Raw genomic sequence first — 11,141 nt, 5'->3', positions numbered from 1 at the left:
ACTTTATTGCAAACAATATTGAGGATGTGAGAAAAACAAATTATGGCACAACTTAAAGAAAAAAAAAGGCGTTGAAATGATTGGTATATAGCAATAGCATGCATATATATTTTCTTAACCCAACTTGATATATGTAATACATATATAAAACTTTAATGTTTTCTCTTTTTTTTTTTTTCTTATTCTTTATGTTATTTATTTTTTCTTTTCTCCTCTAATGGAAGAAATTAAGGCTTGTAGCATTCGAAAAATCAAGGAAAGGACCCAAAAAGGGCCAAAAATTCTAAAACGACGGTGATGCGGACCAAGCATGAAGGCAGTAAAGATGGTAATAAATTCTCTTGACATTTGGCTCTTCTAGAAACATTACAACAGTAGCAGTAAAGATGGTAATAAGCAGCTTTGGGTACGTGTACTAATACAACACAAATTTAAAGACAAATTGTCTCTCTTCGTGGAATTTTCACCTCCTCAACAACCACATTTAGTGCCCTTTTCACATAAAATTTCCAGTTCGACACCTCCAAGACCATCCCTCAGTCAAGAAAATTTTCTATTTAGCAATAAAATACTAATTATTTTACTAAATCGTATTTGTTGTTTTAAAGTTCAACTAGAAAGAAAATATTTGACTTCGTAAGATGGGGTTGGTTTGGACTTTAGAAATTGGCATCTTTGTCTGAGGAAGTATGTCTTCAGGGAAGATGGGTCAATCGGTGTCCCATCTATAAATCTACCTAGTAATTCCGGTTGGATTTAAAACTCAATCTAATTATATCATGCATGACCTAATAATATAAGTTAGCTAATGATCATGCATGATTAATTATATATGATAAATGTTATTATTTATTGATAATGATGGATTTCAATTTTTTTTCAAAAATATTTACTTATAATTAATTTGTTGGTGGAAAAGGTGTACAGAAAAAAATTTTTCTTTTTTTTTTTTTTATTTTTCAATTTTGGAATGTCTATAGACACTAATTCAAAGGGTGAATCCACCCTTACTTATTGAGTTTTACTCTTTAATAAATTAAAATTTATCTGTGTAATCTATTTATAATCAAATATTAAATTTATAATTTTAATAATTGAAATTCAATCTTTAATAATTTCAAATACATATAAAAAATCGAGGTTTGATTTGACTAACTTTATTAACTAGAAAATCGATTATAAAATATACAAATGCTTTGATTTTGTTTTTTGTTTTTTAATTTTTGCCAGATTTATAGTTGCAGATGAATGGTTTGAATTTTGAAGTCTATGGCTTTTATAAAAAACTATCTTCCAAAATTAAAATATGAAAAATTTAATAGTTAAGAATATAAAAAAAATAGTCACCTACACACAAAGTGACGTGATGCACTTGGAGAAGCACCACATCGAGGGTGCTGCTAGGAAAGTGCATGTTTCACGAGCGCATGTTTCAATTCTCACTCTTTTGTTGATGTATTAATTTATACAAAGAAGAGGAGGTAAGAATGAACATCATTTTCTTAATGAATCGGTCAAGTGCATTTGGTCTAATACTCCTCTGCATGTAAAAAGCCACAGGCACCATCAAAATTCCACAAATTCAAGGAAAAAATGTGGAGACAATGTGACTTGTAGCTACGAAATTGCGTCACCAAAAAAGTGAAAATATTCCACATAGACAGCTAATATTTAGAGTAAATTATCTTTCCAATCATTCGTTTTTTCAAATTTTTTGCTTTGATCAACCAATTTTGAAAAATTAACATTTTGGTGATTAATTAACGTTTAGTTATAAATGTTGCTTATTCAACTATTAAACAATAATGGATCTCTCATATGATACTTCCATCATCATATATACATGTCAATGATTATATCCATGCCATCATTTTTGCCAAGTGGCCATGTCCAAGATAAATAAACAGTTTTTTTTTTTTTTAAATGGTGATAAAAAATGAGGATTCATTATGTTTTAACAGTTGAGTGATGAAATTAAATAACAATATTTATAGAGGTTGAACAGCAAAAAGCATAATTTTTCAAAGTTGAGTGAATAAAACAATAAATTTGAAAAGTAGGATGATGGAAAAGATAATTTGATGTAACATGCAACTCATACATGGTTTGAATTGACACATTGTTAACTTCGGCGTTAATACGATAACTGGGAGTCAAGAAAATGACATTAGGTTCTCGTCGTGTGGCCTCTCATAGTCTTTTTTAAGTTTATTTAAGACAATGGTTTGTCGAATATACCTTTCCATGTGATTTCTTATTCATTTCCCGGATGTTTCTCTTCTTAAACCATGGTCCAACAGATAGTGGACTATTACTATTGGGTAGGGGGAAAGAAAATGGGGACAAATTAAAGAATATACATATTAGAGGAACAAGGAGAAGTAAGGGAAGCAATAAAAATTGAAATAAATTAAAACCCTTGATTATTGACATTCAAAGAAGCAAAAAAAAAAAAAACAAATAAAAAAAATTATAAAAAAAATCATGTATTTTATTTTTACTTTTTTTTTTTGTAATTAAGGTTTTTAAGGATAAATCTTATGAATAAAACTAATTCAGTATTTTATCAACAAATTATACTATTATTGCTTTGCACTTAATGTTTTTACACTGAGTTTTCTTTTCTTTTTTTTTTTTTTTACTTTTTTAATAGAAAGGAAAGAGGAACCAATAGTACTTCTGCTAGAAAAAAAATTAAAGTTTTCAACTATTTTTTATGCAAGTTTGTTTTTTTTTTTTTTTTTTCTATTTCCATTTCTATACAAACTCCTAGTAAGTAGCCTTGTTGACCACCAAAACACTTATTTACGTCAACACAATAAATAATATTGTAGTACAATTTTATTTGGACAATAATCCATAGATTTCTTTTTCACATACATTTCCCTTCAATTCAGATAGAATTGGAGCAGGATTAGGTGAGGAATTGAAGGTTCGCGCCATACATATAACATATATTAATTCATCACATGCCATGCAGTGATTACAAACTATGCCTTTCAAATGCATAACTTTTTCTGTTTGTTTTTTTCTAACAATGAGGAAATTCTCTTTCCATTGACCATAAGTTTTTATTTCTCAAAAGACACCTTCAATCTACCAGTTTCAAATTGCAAGTTGAATCAGTATTAATTATTATATATATATACCCCTTGACTATAACCTGATCAGATGCCTTTTTATTATTTAAATCATCAATCTATTAAGGTCAAGCAAAATTTTATTCATCTAGTTAAATTTACCTTCATCTTTAGCACTGATGAATTGGTCTTATTATTTGAGTAGTTAAACCAAAATATTGCAGTCATTAACAATATTCAAATTACAACGTGATAAATTGATAATATATATATGCTTAATTATCCGATAAGAGACTTGGTTTTAATACTGTTTTCCCTTTTTGTCAACTTCAAGTACAATGTTGAAGAAGAAAATTGTTGCATATTTATTTAATAAGTCAATCCACTTATTAATAAACTACATAGCTAGGGCAGTGCAACATGTCTGACACATGCAGTACATTACAAGAGAAATAAACTTGGCTTCGTCCCTAAGTTCAAAATTTTATGCATTGACCTCAACCATAAACACGAACACATGCTATGGGATCATGGTCAATTCTTTTTTATAAATATAGCCATGGGAACGCAAGAATTCAAACCTGTGTTATGCTAACTAATCCCATATTTATAAAGAATAATTTTTATGCATATTGCTACCAAGTTCGTCATTCATGATCAGAAATATGGGAATATATATATTAATAATGAGATTTCCCAAATTAAAATACCAATGAAAAATTAATTTCGATTTGAGTACCAAGTCTAGGAACTATACTAATGTAACAGTGACATAATTTGTTGCCATTAAGAAAAGGAGCCTTTAAGAAAAGGAAATTAAGGGGCAGAAAACATGGGACTACTGTTTAACCTAACAATGTCACTTAAATTGGAGAGCTACAATTTTCAAGGAAATCCAACTGGTCATTCCTCTACCTCTATAAATAGTCAGGCAGACTTTCAGTTCGAACACACCATACAATCGATAAGCAAGCTAGTTTTATTGCTGTAGTATCATATATTCATATATACCGATATGGCTTGTGAGCAAAAAATTAGCTACTTTAAATCATCCAGAGTTGGGATTATTGGGGCTGGAATTAGTGGTATTGCTGCTGCTAAACAGCTTTACCATCATAATCCAATTGTTTTTGAGGCAACTGATTCAATAGGTGGTGTTTGGAAACATTGTTCATTTGCTTCCACCAAACTCCAAACTCCTCGATGTGATTTTGAGTTCTCGGATTACCCTTGGCCCGAAAGGGACAATTCGAGTTTTCCTTCTCACCATGAGATCCTGGATTACTTGGATGGTTATGCTACGCACTTTGATGTGTTGAAGTACATCAAGTTCAATTCCAGGGTGGTGGAGATTCGGTACATCGGTAATGACCAAGAAACAACCAATTTGGATTTGTCGCCTGGTCCCGGAGAGTTTGGATCTCTTTTGAAAGGTCAGCCTGTCTGGGAAGTCACTGTGGAAACACATCCATCAAAAACTGTTGAGGTTGTTCTCCAAAACATCTTATCACTAATTTGCACCGGCACCTAAACATATTAATTTTCATTTTCTTCACTTTTTCTTGATTTGGCATATACTAGTTTCTGTTCCAAACCCTTATGTCTCGATAGGGACATGAGGTTGATTTTTTTTAGTATTAAACACGAAAGTGATCTTTGTGGTTTTACATATAGTAAGTCTATTATTATTATTATTTTATTATTATTATTATTATTATTATTATAGGAAGTTGACCTGAGAATATTTATACCTATATTTAGAAAGAAATATATATAATATTGTTTCATGACATTAATCTGATAACAAAACATTATTACATGTTACGGTTAACGCTAATTGTTACTAAAGAATAGTAGTATTTGATTCTGTTAATTATTAATTATGGAATTGTTGGAATATTAACTGCATGCAGAGGTATGCTTTCGAATTACTGGTGGTATGCATTGGCAAATACGGAGATATACCGAGAATGCCAGTTTTCCCTCCCAATAAAGGCCAACAAATATTTGGTGGCAAGGTTATGCACACGATCGAGTATTCTAAACTTGACAAAGAAGCCGCCCGAGAGTTGTTGAAAGGAAAGAAAGTTGCTGTTGTTGGCTATAAGAAATCAGCCATTGATTTAGCTACTGAGTGTGCTGAGGCAAACCAAGGTATATATACATATATATTACATGAAGGATAAACCCTAATTTGACTGACATCGATCCAAACATAAATTTTGCATTGATTTCACGAGCTGCATGCTTCCTTAGCAAGGTCAGAGGTCAACAAAGCCAAAGACTCATAAAATGTCAACTGAGGATTTGATTATTTCAGACCTGCATGATTTCACAATTCCTGTTTTTCCAAATTAGCTAGTTAATTAATCTTAACTTCATATCTTAATTTGTTTTTAAAAAAAAGTTGCTTAATTAAAAGTAAACCTCTGATTGAAAATCCTGAATCATATGAATTTTTTTTCACAAAATTTAACATGTTTTCCTTCAAGCTAAAAAATAGTACTAAATAAATTATTTCCATTGTTGCAACAAAAGCCTGCGATTTTCAGGTACCATGATTGCATCATATATATATAGTCATAAAATGCATGCTGGACATTGAGGTTTGTTTTTTAGAATGCAAAAAGGCAGTGCTTTTGACTAGCTCCCTTTATTGCATTGTATCTTGACGTTCTTGCTTCGCCTGTTTTGTTAAAAAAAAAGGAGCTGATGGACAACCATGTACAATGGTCATAAGGACTTTACATTGGACGGTTCCAGCATACTGGATTTGGGGTTTGCCCTTTTTCTTGTTTTATTCAACAAGGTCTTCTCAATTTCTCCATGAAAGGCCAAACCAGGGGCTGCTCAGAAATTTGCTTTGCCCTCTTTTCTCTCCTGTGGTAATTTAACTTCCATTTCTTTTATACCACTTCAACAATCATCACCCCTTATTAATTTTTCCTCGTTTCCTTATTTCATTAATATGCCTTTATCATTGCTACAGTAATTTTTTTAGGTTGTACTTGTACCCTTACTTCTATCTAATTATGTTAATTATTTCCATTTTTTACCTGTAGAGAAAAGCAGTTTCCAAGTTCATAGAGTCGTATTTGGTGTGGAAGCTTTCACTAGTGAAGTATGGGCTGAAACCAGATCACCCATTCGAGGAGGATTATGCATCCTGCCAGATGGCTGTCCTACCAGAAAATTTCTTTTCAGAGGCAGACAAGGGAAAGATTTTGTTCAAAAGAACATCGAAATGGTGGTTCTGGAATGGGGGGCTTGAATTTGAAGACAACTCCAAGTTAGAGGCCGATGTTGTGCTTCTTGCCACTGGTTATGATGGGAAAAAGAAAATCCAGGATCTGCTGCCTGAACCTTTCTCTTGCCTCATAGTAGACTCGTCTGGGATCATGCCCTTATACCGGTATAAATCCCTTTTGAACTTAAAAAAGAAGTTCAGAAAAGATCGATGGGTACTTCAAACTTTGCCAATAATTAATTGATTTAATTTTACAGGGGAACAATCCATCCGTTGATTCCAAACATGGCATTCGTGGGGTACATTGAGAGTGTTTCAAACCTGCATACAGCAGAGCTAAGATGCAAATGGCTGTCTAGACTAGCTGATGGTCTATTCACACTTCCCAGCATTGAGAAAATGCTTGAACAAACTACCAAAGAAATGGAAATCATGAAGAAAACGACCCGTTTCTACAAGAGACATTGCATTTCCACTTTCAGCATTAACCACAGTGATGAGATCTGTGAAGAGATGGGATGGAAATCTTGGAGGAAGAATAATTGGTTCTTGGAGGCTTTTGCCCCTTACAACAGTCAAGATTATGGAGAAGACAAATAAGCTTTGATAGACATTGATTATTATATTCCTTATTAGACTACAGCTAAAGAAAAAAACAGTCTTATATATCTATATATGATCATGTGCCCTGTAGTGACTGCAATATAATTCATCTACCTTCATGTACGTGGTTCAGAGAGTTTTAATTATTAATAATAAATTTAAAATAAAGGGCTTAATCTTTATGCTACTACAATGGTCATGCATAGAATTCATCTACCTTATTCTTAAGATTGAAATTTTAAAGAGCAAAAATCGTGCAATTCTTTATAGAAAAATTATTTAATTTATTATCATTTAAATTTGTAGACTTCATAAATAAAATTAATAGAGTGACATATTTTTATTATAATATATTAAAAAAAACAAAAATTTAATTAAAAAATAAAATATATGATAATTTTTTAAATTCCATTTATTAAATTAAAAAATTTATTATCAATGTATAGAATAGACCCTTTAATTAGAACCACACACGTTTCGACCCAATTGTGTTAAGAAAGGCAAAGCATTTTTGTACTCTTGGAATTTCAGTCTGACTGTTTCTATGCGAAACCAGCTTTCTTTGAAAAAAAAAAATCAGGGTATTACAAGCTTAGGCGGTAATTTACTAATTTCTCACTTTTGTTTTTTGTCTAGATCGATCAGGTGTTCTACTTCTTCTAGATTTGCTTCTTCATTTATCTCTAGAATCTATGGTATAGACCGAACAAAAATCATAGGCATATATCCAGAGAACTATCTTCTGAAAAATATTCTTTCATATTTAGTTCTCAAAATCATCATGCTATTACTATTTATAAATATCAGCCTATCATCTGATCATCACCCAACCCAAGTGTTGCTTCCTAGAAAAGAAATTGCAATGTCCAATCCCAGATATTACTAGACATGAAGGTGTATCACTTGTTAATAGCAATAAATTCAAGAGTACTGGAACTTGAATATTGTCAGCAATAGTCTTATTTCAGAGACAGACAGGCAGCCGTTTGCCATCTGCTTTGATTCAAGGCCATGAGCAATAAGTCCATATTGCAAGGGCGGCAAATGCAAAATTAAGCACAATAAAGTCTTTGCATTTTAAAGTAAAATCCAAAACATCATGTGAGAAGTTTTTTGACAGATTGAACAAAAAATTAGTGAAGAAAACTTTATCAGCCGTCGTAGGCTTTTGGCCAACAACTATAATTCAACAAACTTCTTCATACAATTAAATTTAGCAAGAAACGTTTCAGAACCATGTCATATGCCAAACTTCCTATGATTTCTCTATTCCATTTGATAAAAGTTGCTAAAAAAATAAACAAGAGAAAAATCCCATTATTATCAACCAAGCCGTAACGCAATTTAAGGTGCCACAGGATATCTGTCAATGCAATCAAGCCAGGGATTATTCCTGGAAGGCTTCCTTGCACGGCGTATGGAACGCCAAACCACACTGTTGCACTTGAACCCAGAACCGAAGGCAATCTGCCAAATCCTGTCTCCTCTTTTAACCCTTTCCTTAGCTTCCAAGTATGCCAATTCATACCATATACTGCTGCTAGAAGTGTTACCAAAGCGGTGCAACGTCATCCCGGAGGCTTCCATGTTCTTCTCAGTGAGCTCAAGGTTCTTTTGAAGCTCATCTAGCACAGTCTTGCTCGCAGCATGCACGCAAAAGTGTTCAAATGCAAGTTTGTAATCTGGGATGTATGGCTTTGCCGATGGTGATAATGATGCTTTGGAATTATCCCCACCAAAAAAGTGCCTCCAAACTAATGTAGCAAAGAAGAGAAGTTGCTCGGAGAAGGGTAGCACCAGAGGCCCCAATGTGGTGATGTTGGTTTTCAGGGCATCTCCACCAATTTCCATTAGATCTTTGCTGACCTTAAGCCCCTTAATACCCCGTTCATCTTCCTCCTGGTAGACAGACCTGATCCATAATTTACACACACCAAAATAAAATTAAAAAAACCAGTAAATCACAATGCCCAAAGTTTGGATAGAGATATTTTAAATTCGAGTAAAAATTTTCATTTTACATAAATTCAATGATTCAATTTCAAAAGAAATTTATTCGATGGAGAGTAACTGTTATCGATACACAGATTTAAGGAGTCTGAGTAAACATCGGTTATTGGAGTTCCAAAATATTCCTAAATTCCTACTATGTTTTGAATTTAATTGATTGTTCTCTGATTTTTGACATTGCCATCTCTGCTGCTTGAAATGCTGGTAGTTCCACTAAAAGTTTTCCAAATTGCGGTTGAATCATCTTCTCCGCCGTATGATTGATTAATAAGATACTACTAGTATGGACTGGGCTATGTGGCCATTCTAGGCTATTGAATGTCTCTGTCTCGAGACACAGCCACATGGCCTCAACTTAAAACACAGAAGAAAGGCGATAGGTGGACCACCTCCACAAAGTCCAGAGTGTCATTTTCATGGCTGGAAAATAGGCTGGGTAGTTTTTACTACCAAAAAGAAATCAGAAAGGAAAAAAAAGTTGGTCAGTCTAATAGGTTGCAAAATAAGTTGGATAGTTTTCATGGCTGGAAAATAAGTTGGTTTGTCTTTTGAATACGAATATGTGATATAGCAGTTCTTAGTTCATCTATAATATGAACTTCATGAATATCTAACCGTCCCATCCTCAAATAGATTGGTATTCTATTATCATAAATTAAAATTAAAAGCCATTTGATTGGAAGGAAGTTGAACCAAAAGTCTAATAGTTATTTATTGGGGCCTTATTCATCTACCAAGCTATAAAGTAGCATTAATCTACTCTTAGCCGAGGTAAACAGATATGCACAAACAGGTAAACAATCAAGAGGATGATCAAAGGAAACACAAGGAACAAACCTGAAGCTGCGGTCATCAGCACCTTTATGTGTCCGGACAAGATGTTCAAGACGGTACTTGGCACGCCTGTAGTCACGACGACGGTTGGACAGAAGGACGGCCGAGCATCCCATCCTGAAAAAGCAATTTGGAACCAGCATGGACCTGTCCCGGCCCGGGTACCAATTGTAGCCCACCATCTCAGTGCTCACTACAACAGCATAATTGTTTGGGTTTGCTTGTAACATGTCTCGGGCCAAGTCCACTGCTATGATCCCAGCACTGCAGCCCATCCCACCAAGATTGTAGCTCAAAATATTGCCTCTCATTTTATAGTGGTTGATGATCATTGCAGACAGAGATGGAGTTGGATTGAAGATGCTGCAGTTCACAACGAGGATCCCAACATCCTTCGGTCGAATCCTGGTCTTCTCAAAGAGCTCATCGAGGGCCCCAAACATTACAGTTGAGGCTTCCAGGCGACCTTCTTTCATGGTTGCACAGTTCTCTTTAGACATGAGTGCCTTTGGAACATAAGTTTCGTCCCCAATTCCTGATGATTTCAGAATCCTTTTCTGGAATTCAAGACTTGCCTCGTCAAATTTGCCTGATGCTCTTGCCATTTGAATAAACTGCTCCTTAGTCACCTGAAATGTAATAGGATGTATGTAAATTAATTTGTTCAGTAATAAAATCTATGGTTTAATCGTTTCTTGTATAGCAACAAATACGTTATAGCTGTCTAGTTGAGCTTTCATGCATGAAAAGATCTTCACCTTTAAGTCATCATTAGGACGGTAGCATGAAAAATCAATCAGATAAATGGACCGAGGCCGTGACGTAAAGTAGACAGAAACCGTGAACACAAAGACAGCGAAAGAGGAGAGCACTGTGGCAAGGTCATAGCGAGCATCTTCCCATATCTTTTTCCACAGCTCTTCCCTACTAAGGCTTCCCACTTCGGCACCAAAAACGAGCACCAAAACTGGTATGGTAGCCAAGTATATGCCATGATTAATCAGATAATGGTACCCTAACTTCACATATTTCAAGTTCACTGACTGAAGAAAATCTGGAAGCCGCCTTCCAACCCTGACCGAGAAGGTTAAGGAGCCGGCATTAGGCCCCGAGGATTCAATCCCACGGTTGACAATCTCCGTTGACAATAGATCTTGCTCACTTCTAGCCATGTTAAAGCCTGGATTAATAACTAGGATAACTATGATGGTGAGGAACCGGAGTTTATATATAAAATAAATGTATTATTGTGAGATGTAATGTGGTCGGTGGAGTATAGTTAATGTTCACACCAACTTAGGGTGGTGTGTAGTTGGAAGGTTTTTAACTGCTTTAAATTCTTTCATTCAATGAAAGCTGGTCCAATT

The 11,141-nt window shown here is 34.0% G+C and overlaps 2 protein-coding genes across 2 annotated transcripts; one reads left to right on the top strand and one right to left on the bottom strand.

Moving 5' to 3' along the window:
• The first annotated feature begins 4,052 nt into the window (after positions 1–4,052).
• Positions 4,053–6,927, top strand: LOC111286473 (putative flavin-containing monooxygenase 1). The gene is made up of 5 exons (XM_022876462.2): positions 4,053–4,566; positions 4,994–5,234; positions 5,787–5,965; positions 6,143–6,492; positions 6,585–6,927. The coding sequence occupies exons 1-5, from the start codon at positions 4,096–4,098 to the stop codon at positions 6,925–6,927; spliced, it is 1,584 nt and encodes a 527-aa protein (XP_022732197.2). The 5' UTR covers positions 4,053–4,095.
• A 1,062-nt stretch (positions 6,928–7,989) lies between these two features.
• Positions 7,990–10,982, bottom strand: LOC111286472 (3-ketoacyl-CoA synthase 10-like). Its single transcript, XM_022876461.2, has 3 exons — positions 10,533–10,982; positions 9,778–10,403; positions 7,990–8,842 (listed from the first exon to the last, which is right to left on the bottom strand). Exons 1-3 carry the CDS (start codon positions 10,944–10,946, stop codon positions 8,275–8,277), a joined length of 1,608 nt encoding a protein of 535 aa, XP_022732196.2. The 5' UTR covers positions 10,947–10,982; the 3' UTR covers positions 7,990–8,274.
• Between the last annotated feature and the right edge of the window lie 159 nt (positions 10,983–11,141).

Source organism: Durio zibethinus, chromosome 6 (assembly GCF_047325235.1).
Source record: "Durio zibethinus cultivar Kanyao isolate XHJ-2024 chromosome 6, ASM4732523v1, whole genome shotgun sequence".
In the NCBI taxonomy this organism is placed as follows: Eukaryota; Viridiplantae; Streptophyta; class Magnoliopsida; order Malvales; family Malvaceae; genus Durio; species Durio zibethinus.
This window is presented reverse-complemented; position numbering and strand designations above follow the sequence as displayed.

Coding starts and splice junctions, on each gene's coding strand:
- LOC111286473 (XM_022876462.2), top strand. CDS start 4,096: ATGGCTTGTGAGCAAAAAATTAGCTACTTTAAATCATCCAGAGTTGGG. Junction 4,567..4,993: donor ATCCATCAAAAACTGTTGAG/GTTGTTCTCCAA, acceptor AACTGCATGCAG/AGGTATGCTTTCGAATTACT. Junction 5,235..5,786: donor GTGTGCTGAGGCAAACCAAG/GTATATATACAT, acceptor TTAAAAAAAAAG/GAGCTGATGGACAACCATGT.
- LOC111286472 (XM_022876461.2), bottom strand. CDS start 10,946: ATGGCTAGAAGTGAGCAAGATCTATTGTCAACGGAGATTGTCAACCGT. Junction 10,404..10,532: donor GTCCTAATGATGACTTAAAG/GTGAAGATCTTT, acceptor ATTACATTTCAG/GTGACTAAGGAGCAGTTTAT. Junction 8,843..9,777: donor GCTGATGACCGCAGCTTCAG/GTTTGTTCCTTG, acceptor ATTATGGATCAG/GTCTGTCTACCAGGAGGAAG.